The 16,722-nt window shown below is 38.2% G+C and overlaps 2 protein-coding genes across 3 annotated transcripts; both read left to right on the top strand.

Moving 5' to 3' along the window:
- Positions 1–1,035: 1,035 nt before the first annotated feature.
- On the top strand, positions 1,036–2,286 carry LOC141641097 (uncharacterized). Its single transcript, XM_074449777.1, has one exon. The coding sequence runs from the start codon at positions 1,036–1,038 to the stop codon at positions 2,284–2,286; it is 1,251 nt and encodes a 416-aa protein (XP_074305878.1).
- A 2,884-nt stretch (positions 2,287–5,170) lies between these two features.
- On the top strand, positions 5,171–9,725 carry LOC141599957 (RNA-binding protein CP29B, chloroplastic-like). Of its 2 annotated transcripts, none has more exons than XM_074420104.1 (5): positions 5,171–5,682; positions 7,030–7,131; positions 7,244–7,537; positions 8,553–8,656; positions 9,333–9,725. In XM_074420104.1, exons 1-4 carry the CDS (start codon positions 5,365–5,367, stop codon positions 8,610–8,612), a joined length of 774 nt encoding a protein of 257 aa, XP_074276205.1. In that variant the 5' UTR covers positions 5,171–5,364; the 3' UTR covers positions 8,613–8,656; positions 9,333–9,725. The 2 variants fall into 2 exon arrangements, with proteins under 2 accessions (XP_074276205.1, XP_074276211.1); XM_074420110.1 differs by having other exon boundaries at positions 5,217–5,682; positions 9,317–9,725.
- Positions 9,726–16,722: the final 6,997 nt, after the last annotated feature.

Below are 16,722 nucleotides of genomic sequence, written 5' to 3'. Positions count from 1 at the left end.
CATGGATTGCGTGTCGACTGTCTCCTTCTCTGTACTAATCAATGGAAACCCGTCGCAGGAATTTCGACCTTCTAGGGGCATACGACAAGGTGACCCACTATCCCCGTATCTTTTTATTCTCTGCGCTGAAGTCTTATCCAATATGATGCGAAGGGCAGTTGAAACTAATTCCCTTCACGGTATCCGAGTTGCTGCGGGTGCTCCTTCTATCTCGCATTTGTTGTTCGCTGATGACAGTATTTTCTTCACAAAAGCGAAGATGGAGGAAGCGTAGGTTGTGCGTGATATTTTAACCCGATATGAGCAAGCTTCTGGCCAATTGGTTAATATTGATACGACTACTATGTCTTTCAGCAAGGGTATTCCATTGGAGCGCAGGGACAATTTGGCGAGACGATTGGGGTTTGTAGTGGTCGATGAACAAGCTCGATACCTGGGCTTACCCACTGTGATAGGGCGGTCAAAGAAGGCTTTGACGGATATCATTCGCGATAAGTTAAGTAAACGACTCGAAGGATGGCGCGGGAAAATTTTGTCTAGGGCTGGTAAGGAGGTTCTCTTAAAGGCTGTGGCCAATTCACTCCCTACCTATGTTATGAGTACTTTTAAAATTCCCGTTCATTTCTATGAGGAAATTCGCTCGCTTATCTCGCGCTTCTAGTGGGGCCACGAGGAGGGCAAACACGGCATTCATTGGGTCGCATGGCGGAAACTGTGTCAACCGAAGGGTATGGGAGGTATGGGTTTTCGTGACTTTCACTTGTTTAATATGGCTCTCCTAGGCAAGCATGTTTGGAGACTATTAACGGAACCGGAGAGCCTCTGAGCCCGTGTGATGCGTGCTAAATACTTCCCGGATGGCGGCTTAATGGATGCTCCGTTGGGCATAACCCGAGCTATACTTGGCGGGGAATCATTGAAGCTAGAAATGTGATACGAGGGGGTTTAAGAAGGCGGATTGGGGATGGCTTGACTACCCGAGTGTGGCAGGATGCTTGGATACCAAATACGCAGTCGGGGCGGGTCATCTCTCCTATGGTTGCGGGGCAAGAGGGTCTCAGGGTCGCGGATTTGTTGGAGGACGGAAATGGGAGCTGGAACGAGGGGCTTCTCGAAGCTTTGTTTCTACCGTTTGAACGGGAAAGGATTCGCAATATCCGGATTAGCCCGAACAGACCTCCGGACGAATGGGCTTGGTGTGCGGAAAAGGATGGGGTGTATACAGTCAAGTCGGCCTATGGGTTCCTAGCTACTAATGGAGATGCTTTGGAGTTGGGGGGTGCGTCTGACTGGGGAAGGGAGAGGTGGCTTTGGACTAGGATTTGGAACGTTCCGGTATGGCCTCGTGTGAAGCTCTTCTTTTTGCAGTTGTGCAGCGAAGCATTGGCAACGAGGGCAAACATAGCAGCTCGAATACGAGGTGAGAATTCTTTTTGCTCTTTATGTAATTCTTTTTTCGAGTCGAGTCTTCACCTTTTCAGGGATTGTCGGGTTGCACAAGGTTTATGGGAGGGGTTGGGTTTAGATGCTGCTACGGCCGAGAGGGGTGGAGGAGTGAGGGACTGGATTGAGGCGAGTTGGAGGGAGCTTGGGGTGCGTGAACATGGTCTTTTCATGGTTGGATGTTGGGCCTTATGGGAACATCGAAATAAGGTCATATTTGGAGACAATTGTGTTAATCCTGAGAGTGTTATTCGGAGGACTTGTGACGTTATGGACGAGATTGAAGGGGGAGGTTTTTTGAGGTCGAAAACGGGGGGTACTGGTGGACGTTTGACGAGGACAAGAGTTAAGGGGTGGACTCCGCCGCCTAGGGAGTATGTGAAGATAAATGTGGATGCCGAGGTTAAAGAAGGGGAGGGCGTGGGAATGGGGCTGGTGTGCCGGGACGAGAGGGGATGTGTCCTGTGGGGTGCCTCGATTGTGCAGGTGCAAAGTTGGGACCCAAGGGTTGCTGAGGCGGCTGCTGTTCTCGAAGGCGTGAAGGAAGCGGTACGTTTTGGCCATACGAAGGTTATCTTGGAAAGCGATTGCCTACCTGTCATTGATGCGCTGAAGCGGAAGGCTATGGGAAGAAGTATTTTCTCGCTTGTTATAGCTGATATTTTAGCTCTTTGCAATTCTTTTAGTTCTATTATTTGGTCTTTTGTTAGTCGAGCAAACAATTGTGTGGCTCGTGAGTTAGCTCATCCTTTTCCTAGAGTAGCTAGTAGTTTTGTTGGATCGGAGTCTCTACCTCCGTCTGTGAACAATGCTGTACTGTTTGATTTATCGGTAATTCAATAGAACCTTCGGGTTTCCTCTCAAAAAAAAAAAAAAAAAAAAAAAAAAAAAAAAAAAAAAACCGAAACAGAGGAACTACCTTATTATTTCAGTCGGGTATTGGTCCTTTCCGCTTCTGTAGAAGCTAAACTAAGCTGAAAAAGGCCCAGCTATTTCGGCCCATTAAATGGCTAAATTTTCTGTTAATGGTCTTATTTATCATCACACGGGCTGAACAAAACTCTACACGAGTTATCCAATTCAATCTTGGTACTATTCTAGCAATCAATCGGCTAAAACGTTAATTCAACCAGTATAGCACCACTTTTTCAAAATTTGCCCCTAAAATAACTTCTTAATTAATAAGTCACTAATATAGAAAGTTTTATAGAATTATATTTTTATTTTTTTTGTGTAAAGGAAGTCACAAAGACGATTTTAACGCATACGAGATTTGAAAATAGGTCAAGAGCAGCATCTTTCATGACTTTTATCAACTAAGCTCGTTGACAGAATTACAAATTTGTAAGACAATGTTTTACAACTGATAGTTTATTGTAATTTTGATGTTATTAAATGAATTTTCGGGTCATTTGTAATTGTATTATAATTTATTTAAGTTTTGATGTTCCTTAGGCCTTGTTTGGATATCAAAAAGATGATGGAAAGGAAAAGAAGCGAGAATGGGGAATGGACGTTTGAATACAATTTTACTCCAAATTTTTTCTATGGTGGAGTAATTTTGATTTGTTTCGAGAGAGGAAAAATGGATCACTCCAAGTCTCTCCTCGTCCATATGCCTCATATTCTATTTGTTGTCCAAATAAAAGATTTTATATCCTCCCCTCTACTTCCCCTCATCCAAACAAATCGAAAATGAGTTTTCGGGTCATTTCTTGTTAAAGCCCTGTTCTTTTTAGCTTAATTTCAGCAAATTTCAATTCATCTCAACTCTATTTAGTTGAGTTATGTGTGACACCCCCACATACCAAGGTACCTTTCCAGGACCACCCTAGCATGAGAGACCGTCACCATCTCGGTTTTCTGAGGCTAGTATATCAAAGTTACCATTCCAAAATAACATTTATTAAAGTATAAAGAATGAATGTTAACATGTGCCAAAACCAAATCCAAAAACAATGTTCACTAGTACTCAAACGACTGAAACTAGAAAGGTAAATCTCACGACAGCGGAAGCTAGACTCGAGTGATGACTCCCCATCTCGTCCCCGGAGCTAATAATCATCATCACCTGTCACAATCTGCTCCCCATCCCCGAATGGATCACCATAGATTTACAAAACAACAACGAGGTCAGTTTACTGCATAATCAACATAAGACAAGTACGATAAGATAAACCGCTGTTCACAATCCACCTCCAACTCTCAATCACATCATGTAACTAACTACACACTAAAGTGTGTAGCCCTGCCAGTGAGGGGCCGTAGCCGTACCCACCAAATCCCCGCTCATCAACGAGCGATAACTCCGTTCATTAATGTGCACATCCCCTCCTGTGCGCGGGTTCCACAGAGGGCGAAACTAGGGCGTGAAGCCACTCCCGCAAGTGACTCCACTCAGCCGAGGACGCGCCTCGCGAACATCACCAACAACCATCACCAAACTCCGATCCAACAACAGCAGATAATCACAATATCAATCGTACAAACAATTACCACATAAACTTAAATCAATTAAACAGTAAACCGAGTAGGGAAACCCTACCTTAACACAAACTGAGATGAGACAATCAAGCAGGCTAAAATGGCTCCTCTACGAAGTCTCCACCTAACAACAATCACATAATTCCAATCACAATTTGCCAAAACCCCATTTTCCCCCAAATCATAAACTAAGGCAAAACTCTAAAAGACAAACTGATGAAATTCATATAATCAGATGCTTATCGATACAATCGATGCAAGGAAGGATGAACAAGACTCACGAAGATCCACGCACTTGAGACAGATTTGGAGATGATTAGAGTTACGTTGAGAGTTTAGGTTTTGTTAAGAGTGATTAAGAAACTGAAATCAACATTTATATAATTCTAATCATCTATAAATCAAACCGTGGAAATACTACCCGTCAGACCGGATGCTCGGTCGAGTATTCCTATACTCGGTCGAGTATTCCTGGGCAGTAAACTGTCTAGAAACACACGACACCCTTACTCGGCTGAGTAAGCCATATTCGGCCAAGTAACAGACTTAGAAAGTCATAGTATTACATTATGTTCATCTCACCTTTCACAAAATTAACTCTTAGTTTAGCTTCATTTAGTTCACTCCAGCTCCACTCAGTTCAGCTCAAAGTCATTCAATTCAGTTCATCTCGTTTCAGCCGAAAAAAAATACGGCCAAAGTGGTCATCTCTAGTCGGGGTTATACCTGACAAACGGGTTAATTCGGGTCGGATTCGGTTCAGGCCAGTTCGAGTCTCTCAATGATTTTGGGTTAATTCGGGTCGGGTCAGGTCATTTCGGGTTTCGGGTCTGCTTCTGGTCAAGTGGGTCAGGTTGTTTCGGTTTGGGTCATTTTCGGGTCAATGAATAAGAGATGTAAAGCCATTTCAAGCCATTTCGGTTCAACTAGAGTTATATTTTGTCAGGTTATTTTCGAGTTTTATGGTTTTGGATCGGGCCATTTCGGATCGGGTCAGTTACAAGTCAAGAAAGCTCTGGTCATGTTCGGGTCACATTCGGGTGGTGTAGTTCGAGTCAATTTCAGATCTCGGATCAACTTTTTCGAATCGGATTGCTTTTACAAGATCTAGTTGAGTCATAGGTATGCCAAAATTAGGGTCAAGTTTAGATAATGTCCTCAAAAGAGAGATGACCATATGGGCCTCAACCAACAAAAATATCCAATGAAGTCACAACTCACAAGAGACATGGGCCTCAACCTCAAATCACCAAAAATATCAACTTACCAAGTGGTACACACAAATACACACAACACACCTTACAACAACATAAATATCAACACCACAACTCCACAACCCCAATCCCTCCCATAAACCTTATCATCTCCTCCCACACTTCTTCTTCTCCTTACCCAATAACCTTATCATCTCATCCTTTCTCTTCATTTCTAACAACAATGGCTTCCACTACATCTTTGTTAATGTCTTCCATAACACCAAAATCCCACACTTTCTCCAAACTCCACACTTCCTTCTTTCTGTCTAAACCCACTTCTTCGAACACCGTTTCATTCCCAACTTCCACCAGACGGGTCGACCCACTTTCAACCCGTTTTGTCCGAAACGTCGCCGTATCGAATGAGTATGGACAGCAAGAAAGAGAGCAGCAGTTTTCACCTGATTTAAAGCTGTTTGTTGGGAATCTTCCTTTTAATGTTGATAGCTCTGAGCTTGCTGGGTTGTTTGGTAATGCTGGTACCGTCGAAATGGTTGAGGTTGTTTTCTTTTTCCCCTTTTTGTAATTTAATACTCGTTCAGTTCCAATCATTTGTTTACCTTTTTATTAAAATAGGCTCCACAAAGAATATTAAAGGTAAACAAATGATTTGGGATGGAGGGAATACTCAATTTTGTCCGTTTAATTTGAATTATTTAAGTTTATGTACTTGTATTGCTTAGAAAGTTGTAATCTTTGTGAATTTATTGGTTTATTTGTGGATTTTGTTGATGGGTATATGCTGGTGTTAATGTTTGATGTCATGTTTTCAATTTTTATCTAGGGTTTCTCCGGTTCAAAAGATGATTCATGTTTGTCGACCCAAATTATTTGACAATTATGTTTGTGTATTACTACTCATTTAGTAATGAGGTTAATGGACTTGTTTCGAATGAAAGACCATCAAATATGTTTATGTGTGCTCAAATTTGATGGCTACTAGTGTTCAAATTTTGTAATTCATGTTGTTATGTTGGAACATTTGATGTTATGTGTAGGGCTGTGAATATTTGGTAGAAATGTTTCTCATAAGTGTTATAGTTAAGTATGTCACTTATTTGTTCTTTTCTTTTGTAAGTTTTTGTTTTAGTTGAAATATTGGTGAATGCTTCGGCTGTTTGCCTTGAAGTTGCGAAATTTAAAAAGTATATGCAAGTTTTTAAAAAAGTTGGTTTTGAGTTTTAGTTTAAAAAAAGGCTCAGTCAGGCTCCAACCAAATAGCAAGGCGCATGGAATACAAAAGACGCACCCAAGGCGGAATTAGTCAGGCGCACTCCAGGCGAATTACTATGCAATTACATATTTTTTTTTTCCAAATTCTTTTATTTTGCCCGTCTTTTCTCACCCTTATCCTTAATTGTCACTTGTAAATTCATTAGCTCTCTTTAAAACAAAAAACAGGACTGTTTGCGCGCAAAATGTGATTGTAAAATATGGATGTTCATTTATAAAATCAGTGCGCCTCTTGTCCATAAGGCTCGTGCTTCGCCTGCTGCCTTGCACCTCATCCCCTCAATGCACCTCGCTCCTTCTCAAACTATGAGTTTACCTGTATTCTTTTTTTTGGTTGTATATTCAAAGTTATGTTACTCGTGTTCATTGGTATTGTAATATTTGTTCTTGGTTGCAAATAGTATAGGTCTATGAACTTTACTTGAACTTTTATTTGGTACTCCAGCCAGAGGATTTTAATAAATTCTGCAATGGTGTATATTTTGGTTATTTAAAGAAGGACAATAATGTACTCCATGTTTTCATTATGATAGGTGATTGTTTAAAACATGCTTGATCATGTGTTTTCTTTGGTTAATTTTATACCGAGTTTCTAAATTAATGATGGACGCAGGTTATCTATGACAAAATTACTGGGAGAAGCAGAGGGTTTGGGTTTGTGACCATGTCTTCAGCTGAAGAAGTGAAAGCAGCTGCTGAGCAATTCAATGGCTATGTAAGTTCTTAATTTTGTCTTCTCAGTTCTCTCACACTTTTAAATGAGGAATGTGTCTATTTCTGGCAAAATTCGCAACTTTGACATTTTAAACACTTGTGATAAATAACAGGAACTTGATGGCAGACCATTGAGGGTGAATGCTGGACCTCCACCACCTAAAAGGGATGACTTTAGCCCTAGAAGTGGTGGAAGAAGTTTTGACAACAATAACAGACTTCATGTCAGTAATCTTTCATGGGAAGTTGATGATTCATCTCTAAAACAATTATTCAGTGAAAAGGGAAATGTCGTGGAAGCGAAAGTTATATATGACAGAGACAGTGGTCGTTCAAGAGGTTTTGGGTTTGTAACCTATGGTTCAGCTGAGGAGGTCAATAGTGCGATTGAATCCTTGGATGGTGTGGTAAGAGCCTCATGTTGTCTATGGTTTCATGCTTTTAAGCTAACTAGGAGTAAATTGAGTAAACTCTTAGTGTTCACCCAACTTCAAAATTGTGTGGCCTTGATTTTGATATTCTTGCAAAGACGGTCATACTTTTGGTTTTTAAGATGCAATGATGGTTGTTTACCATGTTTCGATTCTCATCTAAAATCTCAGTATTGAACCTTAGAAGTATCTTTATCTTTTTGTCATCTTACTTGTAAACATTACCCCACTGCCTCAGAGGCTCTCGCCAATTGCAGGGTACAGTGTTTAGATGTACGTAATCTTACCATATGTTGGCAATATTTAGAGGGTTTACTCTTAGTTTATATAAGCTTGCCTTGTGAGCGCTAAAGCTCAACGCTCAATGAGGCACTTGCCAAAAGGCCCCGGTGTGCCTTGAAATAATCCACAAAGGCACGCCTTGGGAGGCACCCTACGATGCAGTTTGTGTGCTTTTTAATCTAGTTCTTCTATTACTCTCATCTCTTTGCCACATTATCCCTAGCTTTTACTCTTTGACTCGTAAGTCCTCTTTCAAAACCAAATAAATGTATTATAGCACAAATTTGTTTTTTAAGGTGCAAATTTGTTTGTAAAAACAATGCGCCTTAAGTTTATATGGCATGCGCCCTTCACCTCATCGCCTTGGAGCGCCATGTGTCTTTTAAGCCTTTTAAAATCAAGGGTTGATTAGTACTCAATAAAAAAGAAGCTCATCCATCTTGCTTTCTTCAGTTATAATCGAGAACCAAAGAATATAGAGTCTTTGGCTCAATTTGAAATAGAAACAATTTTGTCAATGTCATATTTCTTTGGCTCAATTTGAAATAGAAACAATAGTGTCTTAGATCACAGCGTATGCTTGGCTGATCCACGTTCTAGTTTTTATTGCTTACGCTTTTGCTTTATTCTCTAACCGTGGTTTCTTTTACCGTTCTAGTGATGAACTCTTTTCTCGTGTTTATGATAGTAACCTTGTTCAATTATTTAGGATTTCAATGGGAGAAGTATTCGAGTGACTGTGGCAGAATCAAAACCAAGGCGCTTTTAATATGAAGCATATGATGCCCTCTTGCAACCAGGATTGAACTATGGGTACGACATAATATCCTTATTTCAGCCTTTTCTCTTTTCCTTCTTGGTAAATATCATGTTGTCATTCACGTTTGTTTTAATGCTTTGGTTTTTATTTTTATGATACACTTTTACCGCTGGAAGGTGTAAATTGGCTTGTGCAAGATGTATTTAACATCTGAATGTTCCATGGTTAATGCTACTCCCTCTGTCCCGGCCATTTGTTGTCCTTTTCCATTTTGGGATGTCTCAGTCAATTGTTGTCCTTTCTATTTTAAGAATGAACTTGATGAGCAATTTGACGATTCACTCTTAATTTGTTCCACTTGTCTTTTAGTAATTGGTCCCCTCCTCTTTCCTTGGTCTTTGTGCCAAAATCAAAGGACAACAAATGACCGGGACGGAGGGAGTATTTTACTACGACACTCTGCCTGTGCTGCGTAAACAGTTAAACCTACACTTTATTTAAGGACGAAAGTATAAAATTTGACATAAATAGCCATGCCAAACACTCCAAAACTTTGCGTTGCACATTCAAGTCTCTTCTCTTGTATTGTATTTCTGTTGTGTCTCATTCTGCCAAAAAAAAAAAAAACGGGTTTGATATTACGAGCTATAATACACCATTTTTAGCCTGTTGTCATTGCGATTGATAATTTACATTCCAATAATGAAATCTAGTTCTTGTGTTTGGCAGGTTGTTGGAGGACTCGGAGCAGTGTTGAGAATGCAGTGTTGAGAAATGCTGTTTGATGCAGCTAAAGCAATTTAAGCTGGGTGTCTGTTTCATATGCCTGATACTTATCCTCTGTTGATTGCCTGATACTTATCCTCTGTGGAAGGGGAGCTTTTGAAGATATTGCGGGTGCTCACTCAGTTCTTTAGGTATTTGTAATCTATATTCATTTCAATGTTAGTTGGTAGGTTAGATGGATGGATGGACGTAACTCTTGTTTTCTGCTGGTTTTGTTTTGTATAACGTTTGTTTCTTTTCATTTGAGAATGCTCGGTGGTGCTGTGGCTAGCCTCTGCTATTGCACTTCCTAAATATTCGTGATTTTATGATGAAATATAAACGAGTTTTGTTCTAGTACAAGTGTCTTTAGTTTTGATACATGTTTCACTTGAGTGGTTTGAGAATGTGATGCGTTTAGTGCTATTATTAGTCTGTTTGAGGGTTTAAGTCATAGCATACTAACGAGTGAGTCCCTTTGTATAAGTGAGGTTGTAAGTTGGGGTTGTCATACAGGGATTAGGTTTGGTCGGTTACAATATTATTTGAGGAATGTTATTTTTTTTCAGAGTGAAATATTATCGAGACACAGATTTTAGAAATTCAAGTAGCTTTATCGTGAAACCTCTCATAAGCCTAAGCATAAAATCGTACATTGGTATCGTTCCAAGACCATATAGTGTCTTTGTCCTACTATAAGTCTATAACTCTATAACATGGTAATGGAAGAAAACATGGTATCCAATAATGTAAGAACATTCATTATTCTCAATAATGGAATAATTTGTGTTGATGTTAACTGTATGATTGATTGTAAGACTCAAACTACAGCTTGTATTGCCTGCTATCGTGCACTTACTTGTTTGCATTTTCTGATTTTTTGTTTTTCTTTACAAAGAACGTGCAAATTATTTGCTACCATTTTCTGTAGCATTTTTTGTGTCCTTGTCGGAAATTTGAGAGTTTTTTTTTTGGTACACGGGGGGCAAAGCCCCGAAAATTAACTAATGACTAAACGAGTAAATGAAACTCCTAAAATGTGTTCGCGGAGGATGGATCTGAGCTCCCCCGGGGGAACGTCTATAATAGTAATAGTCGAATGCGAATGGGTTCCTTTGTTTGGGCTGCAGCTTGATTAGCCTCTTCAGTAAATAGGGTCGTTATTCACTTCCCAGCCATCCATAGCTATCAAGTCTTTGCACAATTGCACCTTTGAATTAGAAGACGGAGATTATTACTCAACAATTTGCTCACTGCGGAAGAAACCTGCTCCAGACCTGCCCCTCATCTCGGCTCTCATAGACGTACAAACTCCACTAGGAAGGGTAAAAGCGGATATAAAATTGCCCGACTCATCACGAATGATGCCACCACATCCGGTCAGACTTGGGTTGCCTCGAGAAAGAGTAGAATTATTTATCAAGGTTCTATTTCTTCTGTATTTGTCGATTTTATTTGGCACATAAACGGGTAAAACTTAATAATCCAGTTAACCGATATTTTTAAAATTGAAAAGTTACACAAAAATATTAACCAAAATCACATAGGCGTTTCGATTAATGAATTTAAATAACAATAATTTTGTATAAAACCGATTGATATTTTACTTACTCCATACTATTTTCATGTCATGTTTTCGGATCAATAACTATGCATTGGCTTGAACTTTGAGATTATACGTAATATCCTACAACCACGTTTACCAAGTAAACCATCAATTTCAATTAGTGACAAACTCTTTCTTACCAAGCGGTAATTAACATCTATTGAATTTCAAAGCGTCTTGCTTGTAACGGGCTAATTCCGTCACAAACTGAAGACCTCTCATAAAAAGGGAGAGGGGACAAGCTGAAGTTGGCATTTCGTACATCATCATTGCATAAATACCGATTGCTTTGGGAGTACAAAATTTGACGATTTTTTTAGACTAAAAAACATTAATTTGAAGCCACAAAATTAGAAGGGAAGACGCACATCCACAAATGACAAATCTCAATTTATGTTTCAAACACTCGTATGTAGATATCTTGTGTTGTAGCCTGTAGGGGACGTATCTGACAAACATTACCTCATATATGTCTTAACTAGTGACGACATCTTGAATTTGCGATTTCCTTGATTCTTATGTACTCCATACATAGCTAATTTATAGGTCATAGTTTGGCCTAGTTGTGACGTGTTTACGGACTTACGGTTTTTATTGGTAAGTCTCCCTTAAGACAGCGCTATTCGTCTTAAACTTAAGGCAGCTCAAGTACATATATCACTTATATTTCATATGTAACATACTCCCTCAAATTCACAATAAACCTCCCATTTCATTTTGGCACAAAAATTAAGGAAATACACTACCCCACCATATAATTAAATTTGGACCACACAAATACACTACCCCACCATACAACTAAATTTGGACCACACAAACACTTACCAAAAAAGGAAATAGGGAGGTTATTGTGAATAACCGAAAAGGGAAATAGGGAGGTTTATTGTGAATTGGAGGGAGTATTTGTCTGAAATGAGAATTTGAAAGAATTCACGGGGAAATATAATATATTTGTCTTATATATATACACAAGTGATATAATATTGATCCGTCTTAAACTTAAGACAAATAGTGCCGTCTGAAATGAGAATATGTGGTTTCCAATTGTTGGCAAGTCTATATACGAAGTATGAACTAACTTATTGCCAAAACTACTGGTCCCATAATATCATGAATTTCATGAGACAGAAATTTATAACAACTCTCCAGATTTTACAATATCCTGTACTGTACCCCTTTTTTAGGTAGTAAGATGATATCCTTACATCCCATAATGGCAAAATTTAGTGTTTTTGTAGGTTTGGGTACACGGCCAATGTAAGAAAGTTTAAATTGGTACTAAGAAGGATTGGGTATGGATCAAGAAAGTTTAAATTGACACTCATTTTGGGAGATAATAAAACCAAAACCCTACTTTAGTCAATCCAATAAACAAATTAATCGTATTATGATATGGAACTTGTAGGTTATGTAGACCTGCAAACTGGTCAATCGGATCAGGTTAGGATTGAGTTAATTCGGGTTTAAATTGTTCGAGTTTGTAAGAATTCAGGCCGGTTTTGGTCATTTTTGAGTGGGTTGTTTTCAAGTTATTTGAGGCTAACAATAAGTTTTAACAATAGACATTCGGCTCGGATGATTAATGGATGGTTGACTGTAATACAGCAGGTCTCCCCTGTGACAAAACAGGGCATAGACGTTACAAGCTTGCGACAGGTCAAGTACTACCTATGTGGGTAATAAGATAAAGCAGAATGCTATTTTTTAGGTATTATGCTTTTGTCTTATCTACCCACACGAGTAGTTTTAGACTCGTCGCATGCTTGCGACCTCTCACAACTCATAAATGAGAATTTGTGTAATAAGTTTCACGAATGGCAAATGGATTGGGTGAGATTTTAAAACACACTTAAATGACAGATGTAGATTTACCTGACCCAAACCTGTCCATTCACATCCTTATTTGGAGGGAAGGAAAAATATACCCAGTACTTTCCACCAAACCAAAATATTTTCCAGTCCGTTTTATTATAGACGGACACTATCCGTCTATAGCTATAGACGGATAGTGTCCCTCTCACAAATTAAAGTGGGTAGTGCAAGTGGGGGTATCCATTTTCCACCCACTTGCACTACCCACTTTAATTTGTGAAAGGGACACTATCCGTCTATAGCTATAGACGGATAGTGTCCGTCTATAATAAGAATTTGTGAATATTTTCCAACTAACAAAGGCAAGATTTCAATTGAAACGCTCTCCTCACTTTTCTTCCCTCTTTTCTCATTCCCATCCTCTCTCCCGTTATTTTCAAACAAATAGCAAGTCCAAACTCCAAAGTACCATTATATAAGACTGATTTGTGATTCATAGCTTGAAAAGTTCGAACTTTTAACACAAATTATTTTAGTTTCCGTACAGTATAGGGGCAAACATTCTAGTACTCTGTACTTAATAAGACGTTGTTGTACATATGTACTATGATTTGCCTAATTACACAAATGGGATCACATAATGTATACTAGGCGGGGGCGTTTAAGGACTTGTGCAGTCATGAGCACGGGAAGCAAGTCTTCGATTTTGATCACCAAATTTATAAGCATTATTGATTGAATTTAATACTTGCGCATTCATAATTGAGGCTTTCATTTGTTTTAATATGCCCCTAATATTATTAAGGGGGCGTTTGGTACGGGAAAGGGTAAGAGAATGAAATCAAGAAAGGGTAAAAGAGGGAAATGAATGGGATCACTCATATTATACTTGGGTGTTTGGTTGACAATTAGAGGAAAAGGGAATTAAAAGCCAACATCCACCACCTCCACCACCATTACCCACCACCTGTCACCATTATCTACACCGACACCACCACAAGTAGCGGCGCCGGCGATCTTCCTCACGGTACCCCACGGCGAACCTAATCACCGCGCCTCACGCCCTCAACAAACACCACAATCCCGACCCCAAACACCTTATTCATTCTAAAAAATCCACCACAATCCTTCGAAAACCCCGGAATCAATCATTTTTATTCTCTCCCTTTTCTTATTCCCCCAACTAAACGCCCCCTAAGAGTCTATTAAAATGAAAATTCTATGAAATTTAAAATTAACATATTTAATTCATTTACAACCCGAATTATACAATCCCGGGTCTAGGCCATTGATAAAGAGTGTCATTAAAACGGATCAAGTCAATTTATAAGTGGTTGGTCTTTGAATAATAGTAGGAGATTAACTTTGTAGCCAAAGTTTGTAGGAGTTGAGCAAATTGAGCCTGCGTCAAACCAACAACCTCTTTATTATTATTAAATTAAAAAGAAAAGAAAAAAAGGTCAAGTACTCAAGTCGTCGAATACCAAAACACGGTGTACCAGCCCCCAGCGTAGACAAGTCCTCGCAGCCCACTACTCTTAGTTAATCTCTCCTTTTCTCAATTTTTAATCACTTTTATTCTTTTTATAATGACACTTACAAATTGCAACGATTTTGCTTTATCAATTTTTATAATAATCATTTAATTAATTTCTCAAAATACTCACTTGTTAGCCATAATTTGATCTAAATTATCACAGAATAAGTGATTATTATTATTAAGTGGTAATCACTGCTTTGTTTTTGGTTGAAATAAAAGTGTTATATGGAATAAGAGTTGTCCTGTTTTTTTGGTCTGAACTGAATTAAGTTGAATGGAGTTGAACTGAATTGAAACTTGTTGTGATAAATAAAGCTCAAATAAGCTGAGCTAAGCTGAACTGAATTGGGTTGAATGAGAGTTGAAATTAAGCCGAAAATAACAAGGCCTAAAATTTTCCAGTTTTCACAATTAAATTCTGACATTATCATTTCTGACAAGATAAACGTGTGCATGTTTTACTTTCTGTTGAGCTTTATTCCCATAATGTGTATGGGGTGAATTTCCACATCGCCGGATTAAAGTGAGTAAATATGTTTATAAGCTAGTGAACTACCTGTTTACGGGTTATCCCTCCTATCAACAACTGGCTTTACGATTGAATTCACTTACTTATTGACGGACATATCCGTCTCACTTGATCATTTTAATGGCCACTATTATAAGTTAAACTAACTCCATTAATTAGTGTAACGACGAGTTTGCTTATTTCCTTGTACAACTTGGCTTCATTAGTTGAAAATAAAATGACGTCGCAATTTTAAAATATTTTTTCGCGACTTTAGGTAATCAACACCTTGATTCCTAAACTGACCGGAATGAGTAGAGAATAGAGATATAGCCAATAATAATATGGAGCAGTACAATAATGGACCTTTGACATTGTCCTTATACACATTAAAATCCACCGACAATTATTCATATGAATTGCTACACCATGGAATATCTGTCTCTTTCAGTTATTGTAATATAAGGGAAAAAAATGGGCAGTTAAATATCCATTTAATTTTTTCGATATCTGTTATAATTTATAAACGTTTCGTCTTTATTTTGACTATACATCTGAGGTAGTACCTCTTATTTTTTATTTTCTGGGTTTTATTTTAAAGTTTTTGAGTTCTGCTTTAGTATAAAGTTTTTGAGCACATTTACTAAAACATTACACTAAAAAAATATAATATTGCTCAAAAACTATATTTATAAATGGTAATATCTTTCGGAAAAAATGTGTATATCTTTCAAAAACTACAAGTGCCCAGTCTACATCCGATCGTAATCCTTTTTCTCTTCAAATACTAATGTAATTTATATTGGTCTAGATACATTCTCATCGTGATTTAAAAATTCTTATTGTAACACCCGTCCAAACCTAAGGTTGGGGGCGGTCACTCACGGTAGCTCGTCAGGCTGTGTTCATGACCCATAAATTAACACGATTCTTTTTCAGCGTCTTTTGTCCTCACTCATGCGCATCCCGAAAACCTTTTCAGGAGTTCACTCATCCTAAGAGTACTCTCAACCAAGCACACTTTGAATTTTTTTGCATGGATAATCAGAAAAGAAAGTGCAATTTATTTATAAAAGTAGTACTTTCAATTCCGTTAAATACTAGTTAGATTTTAATTAAGCCTATCAATGAACCTCTTTAAAGAATATACCTAACTCGAATAACCTCTATGGTGAAGAACCCAATCCGAATAACCTTGCATAGTTTCATGTAATTCGTTTTATGATTATTTGGTACGAAAATGTCAACTTCGAATGAGGAAACGTTGCTGCGACTTCTCATTATCATCACAAACCTTCACGGCTTCATGCAGCTGTTGTGGTTGCATGGCCACATGGCTTTGCAATTTGCATGTGCTTGACGCAATTTAGCGGACTAAAAATATTTTAATAATACAATGTTCATGACTATTTTTTGTGTATTAAGATGTACGGAGTACAATTTTTGTTTTCCAAAAATAAGGTTCAAATACAAGGAAATTAACTAAATTGGAGCTCATTTAAAAGAAATTACCCAAAATAGATCGATGTTGGATAAGACATCTATTTTTTTTTTTGAAGGAAAAGATCAATTCATTAATAAATTGTCAAACGGCTAATCGAAAACAACAAATCTAATAGAAGCAAAAGGACAAATTCCTCTCGTAAAACTAGCACTAGTAGAAAAAGTCCTATTTACATCGCCACAAAGACATCGGTTATAGCTGAAACGATGTAAATGTTCATAAATAACATCGGTTTTTACAAAAATTGATGTAAAACGTGTTCTTTTTTTCTCCCTTACATCGGTTATTTTAAAAAACAATGTACAAACATATTTGTACCATCGATTTTAACATAAACGATGTAAAGATGGTATCATTAACATCGGTTTTAAAGGGCCGATGTAA

This window comes from Silene latifolia, chromosome 1 (assembly GCF_048544455.1).
Source record: "Silene latifolia isolate original U9 population chromosome 1, ASM4854445v1, whole genome shotgun sequence".
Taxonomy (NCBI): Eukaryota; Viridiplantae; Streptophyta; class Magnoliopsida; order Caryophyllales; family Caryophyllaceae; genus Silene; species Silene latifolia.
The sequence above is the reverse complement of the archived record's forward strand: the minus strand, read 5'-3'. Positions and strand labels throughout refer to the sequence as shown.